General features: G+C 43.1%; 1 protein-coding gene across 4 annotated transcripts in view; it reads right to left on the reverse strand.

Moving 5' to 3' along the window:
• Positions 1 to 27,682, reverse strand: part of RNF152 (ring finger protein 152) — a 393,455-nt gene that overhangs the window by 283,386 nt on the left and 82,387 nt on the right. For 3 of the 4 annotated variants that reach the window (XM_060173969.1, XM_060173966.1, XM_060173967.1), the window contains exon 2: positions 8,035 to 16,254. In XM_060173969.1, coding sequence (XP_060029952.1) covers positions 15,461 to 16,072 — 612 coding nt within the window. In that variant the 5' untranslated portion in view covers positions 16,073 to 16,254 and the 3' untranslated portion in view covers positions 8,035 to 15,460. Of the gene's footprint in view, positions 1 to 8,034; positions 16,255 to 27,682 lie in introns of those variants that run through there. The other variant, XR_009545096.1, reaches the window with a different exon arrangement.

The raw sequence follows: 27,682 nt of genomic DNA on the forward strand, positions 1-27,682 counted from the left end.
TCTTTCTTGTTGAAGTAGAACTTTTTTTTTTTAAAAAAAAGAGAGATAAAGAACTTGCTGATTTTTTTCACTATTATATTCTGCATGTGTCCTTCAGTGTCTTTATTTGTTTGCCTGAATCATAGAGGAAATCATGTCTTCCTACTGGGCTGCCCCTGCAGGTCCCAGGACTTTCTCTTTAATGCTTAAATGAGAGCAACTCCCACATAACTACCATAACTAGCCTTTGAAAATGTAAAAGGAATGCCTTTCAGTGCGAGGAGAGCTGAGACCTGACTTCTATTCAGGACATAGCCATTCTAGCATCTCAAGGCTCCCCGGCACACGAGCGCACGCAGAGTTGACATTCCTAGGATTTGGGGGCTGGAGGCAGATTCATTCTCAGCTCTCATTGCCTTGACTGATCATGTTTTGTTAATTGCTGCACTTCTTGCCTCTTAATAGCAAATTATTGTTAGCTTTGCTCGTCATTATCAATTTAGTTTGTTGTGGGTTGTTTTGAACCCTGCTGTACGTAGTCATGAATATTTATGATTTTTTTTAGGCTATAATTTTCCCAAACTACTCTGGTTTGTATGCCCTGTGCTCAAGTAGGAATCATCTATTTCCTTATTGCTGGAGCAGAGGTATACGCTCTATCCCATTTGTCAGTGTGAGGACATTTCCCTGGTATTGTGTACACTACATGGAATTCTGGCCTGTAAATCATTTCCAATAACTATCAAGGTAAATTCAATACAGTAGTTGGCTCTTTCACATGTCTAGATTGTCTAAAATGTTTGCTTATTTTTATAATTTATTTATTTATTGCCTCCAGGGTTATCACTGGGACTCCGTGCCTGCATTACAAATCCACAGCTCATGGAGGCTATTTTTCCCCTTTTGTTGACCTTGTTTGTCGTTGTTATTATTGCTGTCATTGCTGTTGGATAGGACAGAGAGAAATCAAAAGAGGAGGGGAAGACAGAGAGGGGGAGAGAAAGATAGACATCTGCAGACCTGTTTCACCATCCATGAAGTGACCTCCCTGCAGGTCGGGAACCGGGGACTCGAACTGGGATCCTTACACTGGTCCTTGTGCTTCATGCCATGTGTGTTTAACCTGCTGAGCCACAGCCCAGCCCCCTGTTTATTTACTTTTGTTTGTTTTATAATGGAGAAATAGAACATCTTTCTCTTTTTTAATTTATGAAATAAAACACCTCTTGAAGCATATGTGGTGTCTGGGATCAAGCCTCAGACCTTGTGGCTACAAGTCCTAGACTCTACCACTGAGCCACCTCCTTCATCATGCCATCATATTGTCTTAAAAGAAAAATAAATATGTAAACTGAAAGGTCTAATCTCATAACGTCAATAATTAGAGCTTAATGATATATGTATTCTTTATTATTTGGGAAAATCCAAAATTGGGACTCATTACTCAAGGTCAGTTCCCTGAATTTATTTATGTAAATAATTATTTGTAGGACATCTATAAGTGTCTAACTGATCTTGGAATATTGGCCTTGAAGATTGAAGATTTGCAAGACTTCCCAGTATCCCTGGAGCTCTATAATGGTATAAGTCCATAATTTAAAATAAATCTCCTAATCTAAATATAATAATAATCTCCTAATAGTAAATAATCTCCTAATATAAATACAGGTACATACAGTGGCATGCATGTAGATGTGTAGTTTCCACATATACTGTTTATGACATATACATATTGGCCATAGCTATGTAGAGATATGTTTACATCCACCCGATTTTTATATCTATCTAAAATACACCCAAACAGGGCTGGGTGATGGCACACTGGGTGAAATGCAGACTTAGCCACATGAAGACTGGGGTTTAAGCTTGTTTTCCCCACACATATCTGCGAGGGGGAGACTCACAAGCAGTGGAGAGCAGTGCTGCAGGTGTCTCCCCTTCTCTCCGTGTCTCTCTCCCTCTCTCCCCTTCTCTGTATCACACTCTATCAAAATGAAAAACAAGGGTAGATGCCTGGACAAGTGGAGCTGTCATGCAGGTGCTATGCACCAGAAATAGCTCATTCTGGTGACTGGTGACAGACTGAGTGAATATATGAATAACACACAAACATGAAAATATCCTATTTGTCGTGTGTGTGTGTGTGTGTGTGTGTGTGTGTGTGTGTGTGTGTGTGTGTGTGTGTCTAGAATTGGTGTACCTGTTAAAGGCTCCAAACAATTCTACAGTTAAAAACAAGCTATTCATGACTTGGGAGAATGCATAATTGTTCTGCAGAAGACTTATGCCTGAGGTTCTGAGTACCTAGATTCAACCTTAAGCACCACCGTAAGCTAGAGCTGAGCAATGTGCTGGAGCCTCTCTCTCTCTCTCTTTCTCCCCCCCTACTCTCTCGCTCCCTTTTCCCCACTCTCTGTGTGTCTCTTTCATTAAAATAAATAAGGGGAAGGGGCTGGGTGGTGGCACACCTGGTTGAACACACATGTTACAATGTGCAAGGACCCGGGTTCAAGCCACCAGTTCCCACCTGCAAGGGGAAAGTTTTGAGAGTGGTGAAGCAGGGCTGCAGGTGTCTGTCACTCTCCCCCTCTATCACCCTCTTCCCTCTCAATTTCTGGCTGTCTGTTGTTAAAATTTCGGAGGCTCTTGCCGGCATTGCTGGCTTGCTTCACGGCGGGTAACAGAGACGCGGAGACAACGGCTGGGCAGGGAAGCTGAATTTCTTTATTCAGGAACAACGATTCATAAACTAAGACAAACTAATCACCAAACAGAACTCTGCTGTCTCTTTGCGCGGCACAAGCACTCTCTCTCTTACTCTGGAACTCAGGAACCCAGGAACTCTCGGACTCAGGAACCCTCTCTCGGGGCTCCTTGGGGCGGGGCCAAGCAGGCCCGCCAAATTAACAGGACTCATCCAATTCTCTTGGCGGGGGAGGGCTAGAACAAACCAATGTAAAGCATACGACAGCTGTCTCTATCCAATAAATAAATAAAGATAATAAAAATTTAAAAATAAATAAGCAAAGGGAATCGGATGGTAGCACAGTGGGTTAAGTGCCTGTGACGCAAAGTGCAAGGACCAGCATAAGGATTCCAGTTCGAGCCCCCGGCTCTCCACCTGCAGGGGGTGAAGGAGGTCTGCAAGTGTCTATCTTTCTCTCCCTCTCTGTCTTCCCCTCTTCTTGGCATTTCTATCAACAACAACAATATCAATAATAACTACAACAATAAAACAAAGGCAACAAAAGGGAATAAATATTAAATAAATAAGCAAAATTAAATTAAAAAACAAGCTGTTAGATCCTAGCACTATATATGTCAGAATGGAGCTCTCACACTTCTCTTTCTTTCTCTCCCATATGAAATAGGAAGAGAAATAAATATGTTTGGAAATAGTTCAACCTATTATTTGCCCAGTTTATTTATGAAAAGAACAATATCTCAGAATGCAGTTTGGAGAAAGCTTTTGTCAGCACTTTGGACAGAGGTTGACCAGTCGCCTGTGTCAGCTCTATATGCTTCTTGTCCTCATGATTCAGACACTAATCATGGAAATGTTGGAACAAGAGATTCCTCCACACCCTTTTCTTCTGCACACAGCAAAGGCAGAAGGAAACAGCCCTCTGCTAAAAGAGAACAGTGAGGTGAGATGTCCATTGTGGAGCTGCCTTCACACACAGAGACCGCTGATGAAAATAGCTGCGGATGAACTGGACCCCACTGCTGTGCTTTTGTGAAAGGCTCTTGTGTGGCAATAGCATCAGTTGCGTTGACATGGAACAGAGCCACGTACCGATGGCAGGGAACCCGGCAAGAAAAGCTAGCTTTCTCTGCAAAAGGCATCACACCGCTTTTGTTTCATATTTTTCCTTCGTTGGTGTTTCCAAATATGGCCCTCCCTGACCCCAATTTATCTTTCTGATCTTATTCTGGAAGGTAACGTCCCCCACAAAGACTTCTGACTGCACCCTGCCTTCCTGCACCCACCTGCCTGTCCAATTCCACTGACCCCAGCAGTGAGCATAAGCAGTGTTTACTTATTGCTTTGGGTCCTCCCTGGGCACAGGGGCAGCTGACTGCTGTCTGTGTCAGTTACCTTAGTACCTGATGACCAACAAGCACACTGGTGAGAAATGAGAGGGGAGCCTCTATCTCCCTGATTTTCCTGACGAGTCCTTATCAATTCTCCTTTCTTTATCGAACAGCGTTCTTTCTCAATCTCTCTGAAGAACTTCGTTCTTAAAAAAAGACCTGAGGCAGGTGAAACCACTTACCTGAATCATGCACTGCTTTGCCATGTGCTCCACCCAGGTTTGAGCCCAGCCTCCACTACACTGAAGGAAGCTTCGGTGCTTTAGTTTATTTCACTTTCTCTGCCTCGTTACCCTCTGCCTCTTATCTAAAAATAATTAAATATGTTACATACATGTGCATGTACACACATGAGTATGTCTATGGACTCTCTTTTGCAAATAATATGATCAGGACTGGGGAAACAGCATAACAGTTTTGCAAAGACTTTAAGGCCCGTGGCACCAAATGTCCCATGTTCAATACCCAGCACTGCCACAAGCCAGAATTGGGCAGTTCTCACAAAACAATGAAATAAAAAATAGTAATAGCAATCATTTATTATGGTCAAATGCCAGAAAGGGGTCAAAGAAATAGCATGGAGGTTCTATACCAGACTTTCATGCCTGAGGCCAGGAGGTCCCAGGTTAAATTCTAGACCTGTATGAGCCAGAGTTGAGCAGTGCTCTGACCTCTTTCTCTCTCTGTTTTGCTCTTTTTCATCCTGTTTCTCTTATTAAAATAAATCTCTGTGAAAACATGAAGAGGTTTGGGGAGGCAGGGAGTAGTAGGTTTGGGGAGAGAAAGAGACTGCCTCCAATTACAGCTGTGCCATTTTCTAGGTCAAGCAGAACTGTGCAGTTTTCAAGCCTATAAAAAGAAAGGCAGAGGCTGGGTCTGATTTGAGGGCCATTCCTTCCCTCCCCCAGCTGCTGTTTAACCAGTTGAGCCCTGTACAGTGTACACTACATGGGTCTCTCTTCCAAGAATGATTACTGGGAATAAAATGCATAAAGAAAAAAAAAGAATGCCTTGGCACATAGATCAGCTTCATTACAAGAAACTTGGCTGATTGTTTGCAGTGTATGTGTGCGTGTGTCCATGTCGGTGTGTGTGTGTTTGGGGGAGGGTGGCATGTGGTGGTGAAAGGAGTCTGGCCCTGTCACCTCATTTGTCCCCCACCCCAGACCTCAGATGCCCATGTTCACGTTCAGTCATTTCTGCAGATGGACTGGAACAGCAGAGATGTTACAGCTGGCATGGGCTCCTTCTCTCCTTCCGATCCTGAACCCAGAAGCTGAAAACTTATGCCATCCAAGTGGAGTGTCATTGGAGGCTACCCTTGTGGGTATTTCCAGGCAAGACGCATAGGGCTCTGCTGCAAACCCTTCCTCATCCTGCCCACAGTAAGTGTCTTTAAAAAAAGTTTTTAGATAAGATTCAGGTGCAATGCAGTCCCTCGAATCAAAGGATGAATGCTTGGAGAAGCTATGATACCAACACACCTTCTTCCATTCAACTTCTAAAAGACTGATTTTATGAGAGAAAAGTCAGAGTACTATTCATTTTTATGTGGTGCTGGGGATTGAACCCAAGCCATAACATGCAAGGTATGCACTCTTACCACTGAGCCACTTCCTTGGCTGGGATTCAGGTTGTTTAACTGACAGAAGAGCTCAAGTATGAGCAAAAAGCAGCTTCAACTATGAGCTCCCCCCACACACACCCTAATCTCTGTCTCTTTCTATCTGAGGCCAGGAAAATCCATGCTAGAAATTCTTTTGGGTTATATTGATTTTTGCACTTTCAAAAAATTTGGACTCCGGGGTGCCAGGCGGTAGTGCAGCAGGTTAAGCGCACGTGGCGCAAAGCTCAAGGACTGGCCTAAGAATCCCGGTTCGAGTCCCCGGTTCCCCACCTGCCAGGGGAGTCACTTCACAGGCGGTGAAGCAGGTCTGCAGGTGTCTATCTTTCTCTCCCCCTCTGTCTTCCTCTCCTCTCTCCATTTCTCTCTGTCCTATCCAACAACGATGACATGAATAACAACAACAATAAAAACAACAAGGGCAACAAAAGGGAATAAATAAATAAAAATACATTTTAAAAAAGAAAAAAAATGGACTCCTTAATTGAAAGCTTGCTTTTGGGGTACGAGAGATGGGTTAGTGAAGCAGTGATTGTTGCCTTTTTAAGCTCTGAGTAAGATTTATTTATTTATTCCCACTAGGGTTACCACTGAGGCTCAGTGCCTTCATGACAAATCCACCCTTTTTCTTTCTTCCTTTTTTTTTTCTTTTTATGGGGACAGAGAAAATTGAGTCAAAAGGGAGACAGGGAGAGAGACAGTTGCAGCCCTGCTTCACCACTCATGAAGCTTCTCCCCTGCAGGTGGAAACTGGGAGCTTGCACCTGGGTCCTCGAGCCAGGTGATATGTGCACTCTACCTGGTGCAGCACTGCCCAGCTTCTGGGAATAACTTTTTAATTTCCCCAAGTCAGTCTGAACATACTGGCATTACCATCCACACAGATCAGGTCAATGATAGCCCCTTGACTACAATCCGGAGCCAAATGCCAGCTAGACAGAATTGAAATTCATTCATGGCGCCAGAAAGTATTGAAAAAACAAGATGCTTTTCCTTGTCACTGGAGCTTCACTGATCCAAACTGAATTTTTCCCAGGGGGTGGGGACACTAAGAAACAGAAAGACAAGAGAGGGAGACTGTAGCACTGAAGCTTCCTCTAGTGCAGTGGCACCTGGATTCAAACCTGGGGCATTTACAGGACAAAGCAGGTGCACTGTCCAGGGGAGACACCTCACTGGCCCTCAGGATGATCTTTTTGAAAAAATATTTATTTATTCCCTTTTGTTGCCCTTGCTGTTTTATTGTTGTAGCTATTATTGTTGTCATCATTGTTGTATAAGACAGAGAGAAATGGAGAGAGGAGGAGAAGACAGAGGGGGAGAGAAAGACACCTGCAGACCTGCTTCACTGCTTGTGAAGTGACTCACAGGCAGGTAGGGAGCCAGGGACTTGAACTGACATCTTTATGCCGGTCCTTGCACTTTGCGCCACCTGCACTTAACCCGCTGCATTACCGCCCAACTCCCCTCAGGATGATCTTTATCAAAAAAAAAAAAAGAAAAGAAAAAGGGAGGGACACGGGGCCGGGCAGTGGTGCAACCAGTTTAAGGACCCAGGTTCGAGCCCCTGGTTCCCACCTGCAGGGGGAACGCTTTATGAGCAATGAAGCAGGTCTGCAGGTGTCTGTCTTTCTCCCTCTTTATCTCCTTTCCCCCTCTCAATTTCTGTCTTGTTTAATAAAAATAAAAAGAGAAAAAATGGCCACTGGGAGAGGTAGAGGCACTGAACCCCAGCGATAACCCGATAATTCTGGTGGCAAAAAAATAAAAGGGGAGGGGGAGAACAGTGCCAAATTGCCACTTTCTGTTAATGAGAACATCCACGGAAGGACACCTTCCCAGACCAAATCAGGAGTCCAGGCAGGTCATGCTGCCTCTTGTCACCTGGGCAGGAAGGTGAGGTTCTGTACATAGCATGATGAACTGGTCCACCTGGCCCTGATACACTGCATCTTTTCCAGACAGTGGAAGATAGAGGTTAGCACTCACAGATGCACCCTTTAGCTTCTCAGAGAAACCATCTGAAAATTACTTCCACTTAAAATCATTGACTGGTGGGCTGGGGAAATAGTTCAGCTAGGGAAACACAAAATTTGCACATACACCCAAGGTTCTTGGCTTGAACCTTGGTGTGGCATGTTCCAGAGTGGTATTCTAGCATCTCACTCTCTCTTTCTCTCATAAAACTCTATGATGGAAGCAGTAATCCTTGATTTGGGAATTCCTAGCCACTCTATCATCCAGGTCTACTAAAACTCTTGGAGTAACTGATGAACTTCCCAGCCAATTCTCTTAGTGGAGAGGGGGTGGGGAGAAATAACCAACACCTAAGTCTATTTGAAATCATTTTATGAATTTTAATCATAGCAAATGTGTTTGAACAGTAGTCATAAAATCAACATTACCACATATACAAAGGACAAGACACCAGTTTTGGCATACAAAAATACCATATATTAAAATTGGGTTCATTGGAAAAACTCAGGACTTGCTAAGACACCATCTACAACAGAGAGAGCAAGCAAGAATGCTTTTTTTTTTTTAAAGACATTCAGATTTATAAACAGCAGCTTGATAGCCCCCTTACAAAGTCAATATTTGGCAACATTTGGGACAGTATTTCCTACACAGCTCAACAGCTCATATATCTGTAGGGCTATTTGGCCCTTGAAAATGTAAAAGAAAAAAAAAAAAGCTCCTAAAATAAATAATCCACATAATTGTAAATGAAACATGTCAAGGACTTGAGTTAACAGCCTCTGAGCAGCATTAATCTAGTCACTGGACAGGAGGAGTAGCGATCAAGAGGGCCAAGGAGCACACGGAAGGGACGCTTGTAAGGGGGACAAGTAGCCTTTGCAGCAGCTGGGTGGGGGTGGCAGGACTCTAGAGCCACTTCCCCACCTGCTGGAACTGGCTTTCCCACCTGCAACTGTCAAGTGAAGCCAGTGGGAATGAGCACTGCAGTCAAAACATGTAACAAGTGACACCGCCGAAACCGCCAGGGTAGGAAGCAAAGATTCTCAAACAAGTCTTCCTAAGAGTATGGATCAGCTCCAGTCAAGGCCCATCATTGGGTTCCATGCTTCCACAAGCAAGAGGATGCTAGAAAGTGTCCACAGATGACTCTGCATCAACTCTAGAGGAGGGTCTGAAAAGAAACCCACTGTGCTCATCAGTCAAAGGGGCCACCCTGGATCCTCTCAGCAGCTGAGCCTACTCCTCCTGTCTTCAGCTTCAGACATCCTGAACTGATCTTGGTAAGCCACACACACTGGGGTGGCAGGTGCACTTGACTGAGTCACTCCTGGTTGGTCTTTCTCCCACAGCTCATCTCCAACTTCTATATACTTCACTTGGGAGCTATAACCCCCTTACAAACTCTCCCCGCTTAACACAAGTGTTTTCTCACCCTCTGGGCAAATCTGTCCCTATGTGTTGCTATAGAACCAGAGTCAAGTCTCCAGTTCACCCTCATGGGATCTACATAATGTTTAGGTTGTCTCCCAGCCAGGAAAATCTGACCAAGAATTTTCTGAAACACAGCTTAAGACACCAGTTCATCTGTTTTCCCAACTGTTTACACAGAGATGACACAGATCAACATCTTTTTTAAGGGACCTTTGGCTCATCCATTTCTTTCTTTTTAAAACCCATGCTCCTTCTCCATCATCACTTCCAACCATCAGTTTCTGGATTCTCAAAAAGCAGATGTCAAATGGAAAGTTGGGCATCCCTTTGGCAATAACACCCAGTAACTCACACTCCAGGGAGACCGCAGAGACTTTCCCAGAGGATACCAGCCCTCCATCCATATTGAGGACTCTGCAGCACTATTGCAGAACAGGGCTAGGTAGCTACAAGAGAACACCTGGGGGGGGGGGGGTCGGAGGGAAGACATATGTTGCAGCTTCAAGGGACCCGCCACTCAGTACTTTACCACAAGTATAACTGATTGTTCCTAAAAAGACTGTAATATGAATAGTATCAAAATCCTTAGACTAGAATAGATAGTAAAGTCCAGCTGACAAGATGAGTGTTTTCAAGCACCACTACATCAAAGGTGAGAGAGAGATATAGAGTGGGATACCCCAGGCAGTGGATCCTGAAAAAACAACAACAACAAAAGCAAACAACACTGGCCCAGCTGTACAATGAAAGTTGTGCAGATAAATCAGAGCCCCACTGCAAGAGTTGGGGGGGGGGAGGGGGGATGGAAGAAGATAGAAATCTGTAAGATAGAAATTGAAAGAACCCAAGATCCACATATGTTCTTCAATGATCAATGGCTTTCTAGTAAAATGTACATAGTAGAATCCAAATGTGACTAGCTTAGCAGAATGAATGTAGTCTACAGAATTTATCAAGAAACTGGAGCATTTAATTTCAATATGAGATAATCCACAAATTGGAAAATGTGGCTTATAACACTTTGGTTCCAATTTTTAACTTCAATTATGACTAAAGTGTGTGTGTGTGTGTGCACATACCTATGTAGGTTCATATAAATCAATTGTGTCAGAAAAGACAATAATTCAAATTTTGGCTTACTTTGATGCTTTGAATTTTGACTTATTTTCTAGAAGACTTTCATGTTTAACCAAATTTAGCAACTAACTCATTGCCATCAGTTGTGAAATAAAACACTACTTTCAAAATAGCTGCTGAATGATTCTGAAAAGCTCATTCTTTGCGGGGGTTTGGTAAGGATTACCTTGTGGGTGGGTGACACTTTACTGAGAATGATGGAAATACCAAGGAACAGCTTCTTCTAGGTCAAGGATGGCAGATCAACTGACTGATGACACTTGTGTGGAGACAAAATGCTGACTATTGAGCAGCACCATTTTTTCTAAGGGAAGATAGAAATTCAAAGTTTTTTGCATTTCACTCCTCTCACACCAAAACCAGCAGACCTTTTAACTTCCCCTGAAGTCTAAAGAACAACTATCATCTTAATGGAATAAAAACTTATTTTGTTAGACATGCTTAAAAAAAAAATCATGTCCACTGAAGACTAAAATTTAAAATTAAGAAAAAAAATTCTCAATTCTGCTAAACTGAAGCAAATGCATTTGGTTTATATTCAGTCACAATGAAAAGCAGACCAACCAATTTGGACACCAAAGAGGTTTTTAAAGAAAGCAATGAGAACTCTTTTCAAATCTAAATCTAGATGGGGATAAATTCCTTACTATCGGGAAGAGTCCTATGAAAATAAATCTCAAACTGAATTTTCTGCTTCCCTTGACTCACTTTTCACAGTCTCACAGTAATCTTAATAGCCTTCCAGTTTTAAGTTTTCATGGGTAATGTTTCTTAATGGAATAATAATAATAAAAAAGCCTTTATGCAAGGCTCTAAATCTTCAGTTCTTCCAGTGATCAAACAAAAACCCCAAACAAGACTAAAACAATGTCAAATCTCACTCTAAAAATAGTACCTGTGTGTTTTAGTCTGGCATCTGAAAAATGACACCAACACATGCCCCCACCAAATACAATAAACTAGCAGACTTCAAGGGCAAATGAATACTGCAAAACATGCTTGCCTCTACTTCACACCATACTAATGCAGCAATGAAGTTTGGTAAGATGTCAAAAATGAAGGGAGATTTCATTAGACTTTTAGTTTCCCTGTAACATTTACTTGTTTTGGCCACAAGACCCTAAACACAAATTCACAATACAGGTCATGCACAGTTGCAAGTCAAACATTTTACAGCTACTGACTAACTACTATTTTTGGACAATAGATTCACATGCAGCTAATGGTCCAGAACAGGGGCTTCATAAAGCACTCTTGAAGCTTCACTGATCATTCATTGGCCCAAAGTACCTAAGTAATTACCCCAAAGGGCAATTAAAGAAGTTTTTTTTTTTTAGTATAGTCATACTTCAGATCATATATTCTCTTGGCCCAGAAAGGAATTTATTTTTGGTCAGCTGCATGTCTTAAACCACAGAACATTTTCTTAGCTTCCTTCTGTTATTCCATTAACACTCTGATGCAAGATCCATTGTTCAAAAACCCAGCATTGTGCTGTCCAGTATGGTAGCCACCAGCCATATGTGAGTGACCACACTTAAATAACTTTAAATGAAATACAAGATCCAGTTCTTCCATCAGTCAGACTGGCCCCAAGCACTTGTCCAACCACCAATGTGGCCAGTGGCTACTGCACCGAACAGCACTGGTCACAGAACACCCAGCCTGTGCTGAACAGTGCCAATCTGGAAGATAGTAAGTGCTGCAGTAGCAGCACAGAGTCTAACCTTTAAGGGTTCCTCTCTTAAAGTTGCCTGCAAAATTAAACGTAAGTAGGTTCTTAAAGAAACAACTTCTTAGCTTTCTAATCATACACACAGTCTGCCGTGAACTGAAAGCCACTTAGCCTTTTCATCACAACTTATGCCCCAGGTCTTTATACACACACAAAAAAAGTTCTTTTTTTTTTTTTTTTCCTTTTTCCAAAAACAATACTTTGTTGAGAGCACACATGGCTCTACATAACACATTAAGCATTTCCTTGCTTAAGTCAAGGTCAGTAATAAAGAGGAAGTTTCATGCTTCTTATAGTTTATTATTTACACAACACTCACTGGCCCTTACACTTAAGGGGCGGGGAGCAATGCCTTGTAATCTAAACAAACTCCTCCCACACGGGTTTTCTTGTTGTCATGCCTAAACCAATCCTCCTTGGATTTCCCAGAGAGGTAGATGCTAACCAAAAGAAATATATAAATTTACTAAAATAAAACCAGACAAAATCCTTAAAGCACTAGTTAATTTAGTCAAGAGAATTCATCCACCCTGAAATCATTCAGAGCCTGGTAGAGATGTGGAAGGAGGCCTGACGTTCTCATCTGCCTTTTGCCACAGAATTACAAGCTGTCCCTCATCTCTGTGGGCCTCAGCAGACTCACCAAGAAAATGCAGTCACCACAGGCTGCTGCTTTTAGCTCTAACTTTCTGAGATGTTAGATGTTAGATGTTAGTCCTCCCAACCCCCATTGGTGTACAACTGTGAATTCCGACTCATTGTGTCACTGGACTTGATGAGCTATTAGTGTCATGGGTCCATGCCAGAAAAGGCCAGAGAAACAGGATGCTAAATCACATCAGGCATGTCGAGACAGCTGTCTCTTAGACAGACAGACACACACACACACACACACACACACACACATCACTAAAAAGCAAAAGCATCAAGAAGAGCAGACGGAGCCAGGCTTAATTTTTCACATTAGTCAAACTCATATTAAAAAAAACCCATTTTGGGTTGTTTTTACCTTCCACTGTGATGCTGCAGACAGAGCCAAGTGATTTAGTTCCTGCCTTCTTGCTGTTCAACCATAGGGTTGTTTCTAAGTAAAAGTATGTGGTCATTTACATACCTCACTACGAAACGGGGGGCGCTGTGTCACCACCCGTTAGCATCTATATCTAACCTACTTAGTATAAAGTTCTACCACGCACTACAGACACTACAAGGCCGATCATTTCATACTGGACATGAACGTACATTCACAGCAATTAGTCTGAATATGGCATGGCTTAAAGCTGCTAGGGCAAAGTCCATGAGAAACACAGCATTCTTAATGCTACGTTTCGGTTTTGCTTTTTGTTTCCCCAAGTGGAATAGAAATCAGGTCAGACATGCATTATGGCAGCCTGAGAGAATCTGAGAAATTGACACTAACCCAACAGCATATTAAGTTACATAATAGAGGATAGTATTCAGCTAATATACCTAAATTATTAATACCGAATAAATCCTAGATTACTTTGTTGTATAATGCTCAATGGCTTACACAATAAATGGCATTTTAACCCAATTTCTAGTTTGAGTATTAGAATACATTCCCTGAAAGATTTGAAAGTCCCAAATTCACATTTTTCACACTGAATCCTCATGCCAAAAGGTTAACTTTGGAGTCTATTGTTATATTTTTGCTTTATCTCAGATTATCATCACCCCCATAACGTGTTTTGTGCTGTCACAGGTAGTAGTTAACATCTAAGTAAACTAAACTCTTAGTTTAAATGAAGCTATTTTTAGCCTTGCATTTTGGAAACATCCCTGCTTTTTCTCTTTCCCACATTTGATGGATCCAAGGGAACACTGACAGGTATAGCTATGAGAGAAGTCCATGTCATATATCACTTGCTTTTTCACAAGTTCCATTAAAAAAAAAGAAAAAGAGAGAAGAACGGCACAGCTCACAGCTACTTCTGAAATGCACATATCACCGGGCAAAGGAGTTCATCATTCAATACCAACAGTTCTTCATGAGTTTCTATGGACCGTTAAGAAATTCAAGACTCTTCAAGGATTTATGACGAACCAGGCTATTTAAATTGGAATGTGAAGTGTTAGTTTAGTTTGTCACTTTTCTCGATTAAAAACACATTAGGAAATACAAGACATTTTCTCATTTATACAAGAAGAGGGAACCGGAATTCTAAAAGGTTTAAATCTCACAGAACTATAGCTCCCCACCCAAGTCACCACTGACTATGTAGTAAAATGCCATCTAGGTTTGTCATCTGTTGACCACATCTGTGGCTATCACAAGTCCCCAAGATGGAAGAAAAAAACAGGGTCTTCTTTTGCTTTGCATTTGTGCCTCAAAGGACACAGGAGTTGAGAAGCAAGTGATGGAAGCAACAGAGTTTGTGACAAATCCCTGGCTGAGTCCTGACACCCGGAAGGTGCCCACCACTTCAGACTCCAGAGTCATTCACTCCCACAAAGTCTCATTCCTCACAGTCTCCTGAAAAGACTCAAAACCTGAGATGTATCAAAATACACACAGAGAGAGAGACAGAGAGAGAAACACAGTATTTACACATAAAATTCTTTTTTGTGAGATGGCTTGAAAAAATTGGCAAACAGATTTCCTGTGGGATTAGGCATTTCCCATTATAACTCTTGTTTATTGCTCCCCTATTGGGCTTTCAGTTTCATAAACACGTAGCAAGCTCTAGTTACAAGGGAAGAAAAATTAAGGGACGTGACAAGACACACCACCTTGGAAACCCTTGTTCAAACCATTTCTTCCAAAGAGAAAGGCTACTTTCCAGTTGAACTTAGTTGAATCCAGGTGTCGTTCCAAAAGTGGCAAAGGCCTTAGCAACTAACTGAAGGCAGGGTTTCATGAAAGGAAGAAAGGAAGGAAGGAAGGAAAGAAGGAAGGAAGGAGAAAAGGAGAAAAGGAGAAAGGGGTGGGGAGAAACGAGCAAACATGTCTCTGCTGCAGTCTTTTTTTTTTTTTATGTGTGTGTGTCTTTGTTTTAACACAAATTCTCAGGTTTGATTCTACTTGTTCAGTGCATCTTGGTTCGAATCTAGCACATTGAGAGAGGATCACAGGGAACACACTTGCACAGTTTGACGTCTAAGTGTAGTAAGTCTATCTCGCACATGATTCTGGAAAAAAAAACGTAGAGGACAGTCCATTGGGAGAGGGGGGACGAAGATGCATGCAATCGTCTTCAAAGCGGCTGCCATCAGCGCTCAGTGGTGCTCTGGCTCAGAGACCTCACCTCCTGCCCTCCCTGTCTGCTTCGGGGTTCGCCAAATGTGCAACACGCCGCCATCATCATCACCAAAACCTCCACCCCCACCATCATCATCATCATCATCATCATCATCATCAGGGTCGCTCTCCCCCCACCCCCACCCCTACAGGTCATCAAACACCTGGGCTCCACCCCCTAGCTGGCACCCACGAGAGCCTGGCGGGCAGGGAGCGCTGCTCAGCCGCAGGAGATGACGGTGAAGCGCTTGGAGATGCAGGACATGTTGTGCAGCACGATGCCCAGCAGGAAGACCAGCACACAGGCCACCAGGATGACCGTGCACACCCCAGACCAGGTGGAGCTCTTCACCGCGCCCCGCCGCTCGGGCTCCTCGGCCGCCGCCTCTGGGGGGGCCCCGGCCTGCAGAGGCTGCTGTTCGGGGGGGATGGTGACCACGGTGACCGGCTTCTGCTGGCCGCCGGGCAGCAGGCGGCAGCCCATGTCGCCGGGCAGTAGCGTGCGCTCCTTGGAGATGGGCAGGGGCAGCATGTAGCACCCGTTGCTGGGCAGTTTGATGAAGACCGGGGTGTGCTCCGAGGCGTGTGGGATGGCGATGACCGCCAGGACCTCGGGGTCATCGGGCAGCTGCGACACTGAGAAGCCCGGGGGCAGCCTGGTGATGCCACGGCACCAGGGGCACCGCACATCCTTCTGGCTCGTCCGCATCTGCTGGAGGCACACCGAGCAGCACGTGTGTCTGCAGTCCAGCAGCTTGGGCCGGCGCCGCGGGCTGTAGTAGTTGAAACAGATCTGGCATTCCAGCAAGGAATCCTGGGACAGGGTCTCCATCGTGGACGGCAGCTCCACCCCCACCCTCAAAAAAAAAAAATCGGGCCAAGGTTCAAAGGTCAGGGTCAAGGAGCTGTCTCCAGAGTCCAAGGACTCCCTCACCTGCCCTCTTCTTGTTTTGCCAAGGTGGTGAAGTGGTCCAGGAGCTCACCAGCATCTAGCATACTCCAGGGCACTCATTTCTGAAAGAGACAACAACAACAAAAAAAAGTAATTAATGATTTCATACAAGTGGAGACATGGGTATGTCCAGTGGGTCTATTTGCAGTTCAGGAGTTTGGAGAAACATCAACATGTTGGACTCATGGGAATATAGGATTCTCCTGTGCTCATGGAAGGTGAGTGTGTTCTCTCAGATGGGTTATCCTGGCTGATAGCCCACAGAGTTCCCTATTTCAGAAAAAAAGGGGAGTTGATTCTTTAAAAGAAAAGGGATATATATGTGATGGAGGCCGGAGCAACACTGTCACATGCAGAGCGAGATCCACTCAGGACCCCGTGTTTTGAGAATCCAATGCTTCACCACCATACCACATTCCAAGCTGTTTTCTTCTCTGTCTAGATTTATTTAATTTATTTTATGATGTAAGGAGGGAGAAGGCAGAGTATCAACTCTAGTATATATAGTCCTGGGGATCAAACTCAGGACCTCATGTTTAGAAGTCTGTAGCTTTGCCATAGCAAACCAGACACAATAGGGAAGACAGGCCCAAAAGAAAACCCCAGAGAGACTAGTATTTCCCCCATGCCCAGATAGTGATTCAAATGGCACCAAGGTAATTCTGGGCATTTTTTTTTCTTTAAGCCCAAAACAAAAATTCACCAGCAGCAATGACCCTTAAGGTACAGAGGGTCACAGAGACACACAAAGTCACACATTAGTTTTAACATCAGGCTAGAACCCAGTAGCCTGATGACAAAGAGATACTTTTAATTAAATCAGTAGGGTCAATTACTTTATGGTGAAACATAGCCAGGAAAGAGAGGTAGTTATCTTGCACCATTAAAAAGAAAAAAAAAAAGCATTAGCCTATCAAGGAAAGCAGAATAACCAGGGCCAATGTCACTGAGGAAGAGGAATAGCTGTGTTTTAGTACAACCTGCCCAACACCCTGGCCTACTGAAAATACCCAAATTAAGTGTCTCAGGAAGGAGCCACAAAGACTCTTGAAAGAACTGTTCAAATAAATAAATAAAATTTAAAAAGGAAGAACTGTTTAATCACTGCTGTAGAAGTATTTGTGTGTGGGGGGCAGGGCAGATGGTGGAGCACCTGGTTAAATACAAATATTACCAAGCGTAAGGACCCAGGTTCAAGCCCCCACTCTCCATCTATAGGGGGTTAGCTTCATGAGTGGTGAAGCAGATCTGCAGGTGTCTCTCTTTCTCTCCTTCTCTCCATCTCCCCATCATCTCTCACTTTCTCTCTGTCCTGTCTAATTAAAAAAAGAGAGAGAAAAAGAAAAAGGTCACTAGGAGCAGTGAATTTGTTCTGCAGGCACCAAACCCCAGTGATAACCCTGAAGGCTATTAAAAAAAAAAAAAAAGGAAAAAGAAAGGGGCTGGGTGATGGCGCATCTGGTTGAGCGCACATGTCGCAATGTGCAAGGACCCAGGTTCAAACCCCCGGTCCCCACCTGCAGGGGGAAAGCTTCATAAGTGGTGAAGCAGGGCTGTAGGTATCTCTCTGTCTCTCTCCCTCTCTACCTCCCCTTCCCTTCTTGATTTCTGGCTGTCTCTATCCAATAAACAAAGATAAAATAATAATCATAATAGAATAAATTTATTAAAAAAAAGAAAAAAGAAATATTTGCTATTCATAGACTAACGCCTACATGCCAAGTAGGAGCTAACAACACAGAAAAGCTCTTTTACATTTTTCTTATTTTTTTATTAGTGGTTTAGTGATGGTTTGTAAGGTTTTAAGATTACAGAGTTATAGTTCCACACCGCACTCACTGCCAAAGTTCTATATCTCCAGATCCCCAACAATAACCATAGTTCTCACAAAAACATCTTGAGACAATTTGGCTACTTTTTTTTTTTCCCTTTTCCAAGTTAATGTGTTTCCCCAATTCTCTTGACTTGACAGAGGAATGAAACCACCCAGTAGCTGTCTTCCATCTCCTAATCACCTCTACTCCCATCCACTTTGTCCTGAATGGCATGATCCTTTCTACCTTTGTGAAATAAAGAATGCACATCCCTCGATACAGAAAAGACCTGAAGTCAAAAATAATCACTGACAAAAGTTGACAAGGGGCCATCAAAAGAGTGACACATTTTGAAGTGTTCTAAGCTAGAAGAGCACTGAAATTATTAAAACTGAAATGGACCACTGTGACATTCAGCAACATGAGAGTCAGGATAGACACATCAGAGCCAACTACTTATCTATTTGCTAACTCAAGAAAATGTATTGAATAGTTGAAATTTCCCAACAAGAGTGGAACTTACAGGAGTGCATCAGAAACAGTAAGATACTAAGTAAGGTGATGAGTGTGTGCCTAGAATCACACTGAGGGACCCTTTTAATAATGTGCACTGTGGATCAGAACTCCGTGACATCTATTTATCTGAAAACTTCATCAATCACACCTCAGTAAAGCTGAAAAAAAACTTAAAACTAAATGTTGAGTGTCTACCTTGCACAAAACACAATTCTGGCTTCTGTAGCAGAAAGATGAGTCAGACCCAAATCCTACTCTTAAGCAACTGAATATATATACTAGGTAAGAATGAGTATATTTTCTCTTCTACATTCTTCACTCAAAACCTCAAAAAAAAATCTCATTGAATATCTTACTGTCTGGCAAGCATTAAGAGATTTATTTTTGCCACTTGTAACTACTATCACTGCAAGACGAAACCAGCCTAGAGGTACTTAAACACTGTGTAATATAAATACAAACAGGTACATGTCATCCAGGAGCTGTAGGAATTGGGGACAGCTCAGTGAGCAATCTGGATTAGAGAGAGGATTTAGACATGTAAAGCCAGAGGACAGGTTACTTTCCGCTTAGGAAGCCAGCACACGAAAAGGAAAGGAGACTAGCAAATTGCAGAATGACGGCTATACTCAGTGGGGCTGACTAGCAGAGTGTTTTCTAATACCAGAATCATTTACAGATGCACCTTGATGAGATTTATGGTTTTAGTTCATGAGGCTTAAGTCTTTGAGAGAGATGCCGTTTAAAGAAACCAACTTCTCTGGATCAAGTCCCTCCTTGCTGCCTGCTTGCTCACGGGTCAGTGAGGGCTGCTGGAGTTACGGTAGCAGGGTAAGTGGAAAGAATTTTTCACACACTGCTGTTAATCAAGGCCCTGCAACGTGAGTCACCCCCTTTCTTTACAGCTAGATAGAACTGGGATCTGTTAAAGAAACTATAAACTGTCAAAGAGACAGACTGAAGCCATCCTCTTTCTTACGTCTGAGTCAAAATTCAGCTGATCTAGTCCCGTGAAGAGGTCACACACCAAACCTCCTGCCTCTGTGAAGGGGTAGTGACCTGAGGCGTCATGTGACCTTCATCAGCCATCAAGGATGCACCAAAATGGCAGATCCATGATACCTGGCCACCAACTCAAAGGAGAAAACAAATAACTCTGTGGGGGGGGAGGGGGGTAGGCAGTGGTATACCTGGTTAAGCGCAATGTTACCATGCATAAGGACCTGGATTCAACCTCCCTACACACACACACACACACACACACACACACACACACACACAAGATGTCACGAGTGGTAAAGCAACTACTGCAGGTATCTATCTCTCTGTCTCCTCCCTTCTCAATTTGTCTCTGTCCTATCAAATAAAGGGCGAAAAAGTGACCTTCAGGAGTGGTGGATTCATCATGTAGGCACCAAGCTCCATTGAGAGCCCTGACACAATAGGAAAGAAGGAAGAAAGGAAGGGTAGGAGAGAGGGAGGGAAGAAGGGAGGAAGGAAGGCAGACAGGCAAAAATAACTATAATAAAATAACCTTGCTTGGTTGTCTCAGTCACACTGATCAGAAACAAAAATCTCTCTTTCTGTGTTAAACAATTCCTCTGAGGTTGGTCGTGTTAGTCACACCTTCTATCACACACACACACACACACACACACACACACACACACACACACTGTATAAAACTCCTACAAAAAGACCCACATTTTTGCACCAGTTCTCTACAAGCAATGTGAGAACTGTTTCCAGACTCAAGTCTTCAGTTTGATCCTTTAATAAACTCACCTGAAAAATCCAAGCTAGTTTCCCCCCAGTTAAGAGATCTTTGCTAGCCTCTGCTCCCAGTCCTGCTTCCACAGCTTATTAATGTTCCTTGTTCTCGTGCCTAAGTTCCAGGATCACTGGAAAAATTGTGAATCCACTTTTGAGAAGAAGCCAAGTATCTTTAAAGAACTCTTGCTGCACCAGTCCCAGCTACTACTGCTCAAGATCTTTCTGGGATGTAAAGACATGCAGACTTCCCCTTTCTTGCTGCTCAGACTCTCCCTCCCTAACCATTCCCTGACCACAGAAAACTTTCTTTTTATTCTCCCAGGTAAGCAGATTCCAGAGACTCTGGTCACTCTTTCCTGCTTTGGTCCATTCTAACTCAATTCTTTTTCTTTCTCATTCTCTCATAACCCTCACCCCAGCACCAGTGTTTCTGTGCTGGGTTTGACTTCAACAGCACGGCAGATGCAGGAGCCTGAGCCCAGCCTGCACGCTTCCTCTTCGTCTTTATGGGATCTGGAAAGTGATACTTTCCAACTCCCAAAAGGCTGCCATCTTGAACAGCTTGGGAGGAGGGATGTAAGTGTGGTACTTGGCCCTGCCCCAAGACCTGTCAAACTCGCCACCATTTTCCAACAAAACCAACATGCGATTTTACTTGCCAATTTATGCTCCAAATAATGTTTACTTAATTGGTGTGGAGCTCCTTTAAAATTAGATTATGCTACTCACTTTTCCAACTCTCTCCAAGTGGTTCTAAGCTTTCCAGCAGAGGCTGAACTGGACAGAATAGGGAGGAAAGAAACAAAAACAAAAGCAAAGCAAAACAAAACCAAGTTTCTCTCTTTGGAGCTCAGCCTCTCTGATTTATACAACTGATTTGCTAGATATTAAGTCAGCCTCCATACATGCTGATTTTCTGAAGCATAATTAGTAATGATAATGGTTAGTTAGGTAAAGAGAAGAAAATGTATGAGGCTGGGAGTCAGGCGGTAGCACAGCAGGTTAAGTGTAGGTGGCACAAAGCACAAGGACCGACATAAGGATCCCGGTTCAAGCCCCCGGCTCCCCACCTGCAGGGGAGTCGCCTCACAGGCGGTGAAGCAGGTCTGCAGGTGTCTATCTTTCTCTCCCCCTCTCTGTCTTCCCCTCCTTTTTCCATTTCTCTCTGTCCCATCCAACAACAACAGCAATAAAGCAAGGGCAACAAAAGGGAATAAATAAATATTTTAAAAATTTTTTTAAAAAGAAAGAAAAAGTATGGACCAGAGCTAATGAGAAGTCATTCTTTGTCCCTTTCATCATAAGCTCGAAATCTGTTAAGTCAGGTAGAGAAGAAGGAATGGGAAAAGGCCATGGAAAGCAGCAGTTAATCCAGAGGGCCTAGCCTGGTCCATCCTAAACAGACAAGACGCGGACACTGCTGTAGGAAGCTGTGCTTGGAACGGATCTACCTGAAGGTGCAAGATGCCGCACCCAAATCAAACACTCATCACATTTAGAAGGGAAAGAGGACCTGGCAGAAGACAGAGCAGCACATACATCCTGAAATATATTGGAACTGGTTTTTAAATGTCACTACAATTTACTTTGAAAGAACCTAAAGATCAAAGAGAAAAAACAGACCATAAAATGAGGAGTAGCAGTTAAGGGAGAGCATTTTCAACTTAGTATCACTTACAAGCTCAAACGTATTTTCAAATAGATCTTCATAAGATGGTACCTAGCTCCATACATGTTATCAGTTGTACAGTCTATAGGTAACAGGTCTCAGGTAGTCACTGAACTTACTGTTAATGCATACCTTGGTTTAAAATGTGGTTTGAAAGCTGACTGATATTTGTGTACATTCAGGGAGATGAAATTTGGGGGAAAATGTCAAAAAACAAAGGGGTGTACATTTTGCTATTGTTATTTGGGACCAGTGGGTATTTGACACTTTATGGTATGGATGTATTTTTGCAAAATAAAGTTGCTTTTTTCCTCAGCAATATAATTTTAAGCACGTGTATAAAAAGTGTGGATGTAACAGTATCACTCTGTTCAACTGCTGGGGGAGGAGGGGGATTATCAAATGGTTAAAATAACAAAAAATTATCAACTTAGACTTTTTTTTTATAATCCTGGTGGTTTTAAGTAGTCCAAGAATATGAAGATTTTAAAAAAATGTCAATGAACTAATAAGCAAGGCAGTTTTATTCTAAGTTTTATTTTAAGATTTAGATTTATGACAGTGGAGTTTACTATGAAGCCTCTCCCCAGAACTCTGGGATAAAATGACATTGACCACATACGACTGACTTCAAACTGTTAGAGTGTCTACAAAGGGGCCTTCAAGTTAATAGCTGTGTTGAGAAAAATTTCAAAGCCAGAAAAAGACTAAACTAGGCAACAGACTGCTTTAAAAAAATTCTATTGAAATAGCCTATCGCCTGGTGCAGGCTATTTATTCAGTTCTTCAAGAACATGTAGATATGTGAAATGAAAGCAACTACATTAGTTTCAGATTCATTTAATTTAGAATTTCAGTCAGTAACACCACTGAGTTCCAATTAGTAGCAAGCATAGGAATGACCTTGGAGGTGACAAATGTTATTGACTTCGGTTCCCTGTTCATAGAGAGTAATCATTTCAGGGCACAACTGCCTACTACGTGCAGAGTCCACTTGGTGTAACTCTGATCTTTCTTTTAGTGGAGAAGATAGCAGATTCTAAGACTTCGACAAATCTCAAATGAGAAGTCCACTGACCTATGCTCCTGATGTCTAGAGTCACAGCTGCTTTATCTGAAGATGCAAAGAATCTGAAAAGTGAGGACTGTCATTGCAAGTCTTGGATGGGGCAAGGGGATAGTGACAGTGCTGGAAAGGAGGGAGGGTGGGACAGATAGCATCAGTGGCCAACCAGGAAAAGAGCAGCAGATGCCAAGGTCATCTCTCATCCCTGTCCCTGCATATGACTGAGCTGTGCTCTGTTTGCTTGCCTCCTTCCCATCAAATCAAAGAAAAAGAAACTGTCTGAAAGAAAAAGCACTGTCTCCGGACAGCAGGAGGGAGGCGAGATGAGGAAGGAACATTAGCAATAACCCTCCCAAGGCGAGTGCAAAGGTCATTTCTGGGAAGACACCCACAAGCTCCCCAATGCACCTGACATTAAGAAATATGGATGTACTCACGCAACAAAGTGAACACAATTCTAGAATTCACGATGGCAGCCCCGGCTGGACTAAAGGCAATCTGTCATCTGATGGACTGTCACAGATAAAGCCCCTGATCTCCGGTGTGACACACAGCTGCTGTTCATGTGCATTGCTGTGGAGGCCATAGGTAGCGGGAGGCGCTTGGATCCAGAGAGATTTACCTCTGCCCTACAGAGGCATCTCTGAGCAGGAGACGCCTCGCCCAGGCACACAGGGCAGTCCTCCAGAAGCTGCAAATGTATAAGGCGGAGGAGGAGGATGCCCTGCTAACTGCAGGTACCCTGAGGCTGAAAGAAGGAGGGGAAGTCTTGGCTCAATTGCAAACAAGAAAGCCTGATTTTTCATGGTTGGACGGTGACACACCCAGTCAAGTGCACATGTTGCCATGAGCAAGGACCTGGGCTAAAAACCCTGGTCCCTACCTTTGGGGGGAGGGGGGACATGATGAAGTAGAGCTGCAGGTCTCTCTCTCTCTCTTTCTCTCTCTCTCTCTCCCCCTCCCTTCTTGCCCTTCCCTCTCAATTTTTCTCTATCCTCTCAAATAAGAAGAAAAAGAAAATAGGGTCATGGGGAGTGCTGGATCCGTACTACAGGCACTGGGCCCCAGTGACAACACTGGTGGCAAAAAAGTAAATAATTAATCTTAAATTATTTATTCTTTTCATGTTAGTACTTAATTTAATCTTTCTTGAATAAATACTTTGAATATGTGGGTTGGTCTTAAGTCAGCAAGGTCAGTTTTGAACCCCAATTCAATGTTCAACTGCTTATATTTTTCCTGTTCTCATAATTGTCAAGATGTTTTGAATATGGCCTTGTAAGACTTTTTTCTTAGTGATTTAATAATGATCAACAAGATTGTGGCATAAGAGGGGTACAGTTTCATACAATTCCCACCACCAGAGTTCTGTATCCCATCCCCTCCATTGGAAGGCTCCCTATTCTTTATCCCTCTGGGAGTCTGGACCAAAGATCTCTATGGGGTACAGAAGGTGGGAGGTCTGGCTTCTGTAACTGCATTTCCACTGGACATGGCCATTGGCAGGTCGATCCAGACCTCCAGCCTGTCTTTATCTTTCCCTAGTGGGGCAGGGCTCTGGGGAGGTGGGGAATAACCGGATTTTTAAGACTCCTCTACTTTGGGAGCTGAAGAAGTAGCTCACTGGATAGGATGCATGCCTTGCTTAGCATGGGGTCCAGATTTGAGTGTCGACATCACGTGAGAGATGCCATAACACTAGGAGAAGCTCCAATACCATGGTGCCTTTCCTTGCCTTTCTTTCTTTCCCTCTTTCTTTTTAAATGTTATTTATTATATAGACAGCAATCAAGTGGGGGAGATGGAGATAAACAGAGAGACACCTGCAGCTCAGCTTCACCACGTATGAAGCTTTCCCTCTGCAGGTGGAAACTGGGGGCTTGAACCCAGGTCACACTCGTGGGAACATGTACACTCAACTTGGTGCACCACCACACAGCCCCGGTCTTTCTATCTGAATGAAAATGTTAGCTCAGGATCAGTGAAATCACATGAAGCCCATACTCTGTAAAAAATAAATAAATGAGAGAAGACTCATTTACTTCTACACGTGTGTGTTTATTAAAAAAATCTCTCTACATTACCCACATCAGAGAAAAATGGTCCATTAAAAGCCCTGTGGGTTTGATGGATACCTCTTTAAATAAGTCTATTCCAAAGCCATTCATAAGATTCTTGTCTTCGAGCAGCAAGTGTTTATTGCCACAATCGCCCTACTCCCCTCAATATTGATGATTCATCGCACGAGTTAAGCCTGGAAACTGAAGTTGCACAGAATCCTCGAGGCATGGGTACTAAAATTAAGCACCACGGGGAGTCAGCTGTCAGTCTGCTCATTACTTCTGCTTTTTCTTACTGCCAGCTGAGGAACTCACTGAGGGTTGATTTTCCATTCAGGCAAAGGTAAGAAATAGGAGGGGGAGGGGGGGAGCACAAACTTCCAAAAGAGACAGTGAACAAAGGTGCAACCCAATACCATCCGTCCTCGGTCCATCTTTTCGAGCCTAAGGATAACACAAAAGGTCTCCTCCCTCTTTCTTTTGTAGATTTAAGCCAGGAGGGCCAAGGTAGGATTTGTTACTAGTGGAATACAGGTTTTAAACATGTTCTTCGTGAGTTCTAACAAATGTCCCCCAATGTACCAGTCAGGTTATTTCCAAGGTCCACAGGGGTCCCAGATCCTCAGCCAATCTGTCCTCCCACCCCTGAGGGCCCCCAACACCCACCCCAAATAGAGCAGTCACTGCTTGTTTTCTAGGTCTAAATTTGTGTATTTAAATCACTACCTGAGGCAGGGGAGACAGCATAATGGTTTTGCAAAAGACTGTCATCCATAAGGTCTGAGGTTTAATCCCCAGCACCACCATAAAGCAGAATTGGACAAGGATCTGGTCTCAGCCTCTCTCTCTCTCTCTATCTCTCTCTCTCTATCTCTCTCTCTCTCTATCTATCTATCTACCTATCTATCTTCCTCTATGTTTCCATCTCTTTCACATTAAAATTAAATTAAATTAAGTATTTTTAGGAAATAAACTTGGTCATGCAAAAAACCTTTCATGCCAGGGGATCAGTCGGTAGTGCAGCAAGTTAAGCACAAGTGGTGCAAAGCACAAGGACTGGCGTAAGGATCCCAGTTCAAGTCCCCAGCTCCCCATCTGCAGGGGAGTCAATTCACAGGTGGTGAAGCAGGTCTGTAGGTGCCTATCTTTCCCCCTCCATCTTCCCCTCCTCTCTCCATTTTATTCTGTCCTATCCAACAACGATTAAAACAGTAATAACTACAATAATAAAACAACAATGGAAATAAAAGGGAATAAATAAATATTTAAAAAATACTTTAAGAGGACTTCTGGAGGTGGGCTACATAACAGCAGCAGCTGTGTTTTTCTCCTCTCCTCTCCCAGGTCAACGAAGAATATGAAAGTAGACCACCTGAGACTACAACAAGACAGAACTAGAACAGCTTCAGGAACCCACCAAATCACTGGTGAGTACAAACACGTGTGGCTCGTGGACAGACAGGAGCCAAGGAAGAGATTAAGTAGCTGGTAACAGCCGGCAGTTTACCAGTTGAGACATCGCCTCCAGCCTGTTTCACCAACAAGGGGACAGCTGAAGGGAGGAGAAGATTGCCCTGAGACTCACCAAATGCAACTGTGAGTCTCCATTGTTACTGCCCTCAGAATCTGAAACAACAGGGAGGCCCTGTGCTGACACCAGGGGACAGAGAACTAACCAGGAAACTCAGAAGAAGATCTATAACTCAGTGGTAGCCTAGTGGGGAGCTGTGAAAGTCTCTTTGCATAACAACTGGATTATCTCTGCCCCACCCTGCTTTATCTCTTGGTCAGGAGTCAGTGATTAAGCTAAGAAGCCTACTTATAGTTGAAAAGCCCTCAGGCTCCCATAGCCTACAGGGAAGAAAAAGAACCAAAGAGGCTTTTAAGCCATTGAGCTCCAACTCAGGGATTAAAATACTATAGAAACAACTGTCAATTTCCACAACTGTGAACCCATTAATTACCTTACTTAGACACAAGTCAATCCAGGCAAGAGTGATCAGAAATTTGAGAGAGGGACCTCATTACATACTATATAAAATGGTTACACCAACAAGAAGAAATATTAGAGAAATGAACCAGGACAAGAGTCCAGCTAAAAGCCCCCCAAAGGTTGAACCACATAATAATGAGGTCAACATCCAAACACTAGTTAAGGAAATCACAGGAGTGAGTAAAGAGTTTGAAAGAATTGTCATCAGAAATGCAGAAACAACAAATGAGACCCTGGAAGAAAACACTAATTACCTCAAGGTTATTAGAGAGCTGAAAGCTGAGATATCTGAGCTAAGAACACAACTAGCTGAACAAGCTAAAACAGTACAGGGTAACAAAATAGATGAACTCCAAAAAACAGTAGAGGGCAGAGACAATAGAATACATGAGGCTGACGACAGAATTAGCAAGATCAAGGACGAACTAGAAACAACTGAAAAAGAAGAAATCTCAAAAGGAGATTAAGAGATACTGAAAAGAACAACAGAGACCTTAGGGATGAATTCAAAAGAAACAATATATGCATTATTGGCTTACCAGAGGAAGAAAGAGAGGGAGTGGAAGAAAGCATTTTTCAGGACATAATAGCTGAGAACT

Source organism: Erinaceus europaeus, chromosome 15 (assembly GCF_950295315.1).
Source record: "Erinaceus europaeus chromosome 15, mEriEur2.1, whole genome shotgun sequence".
In the NCBI taxonomy this organism is placed as follows: Eukaryota; Metazoa; Chordata; class Mammalia; order Eulipotyphla; family Erinaceidae; genus Erinaceus; species Erinaceus europaeus.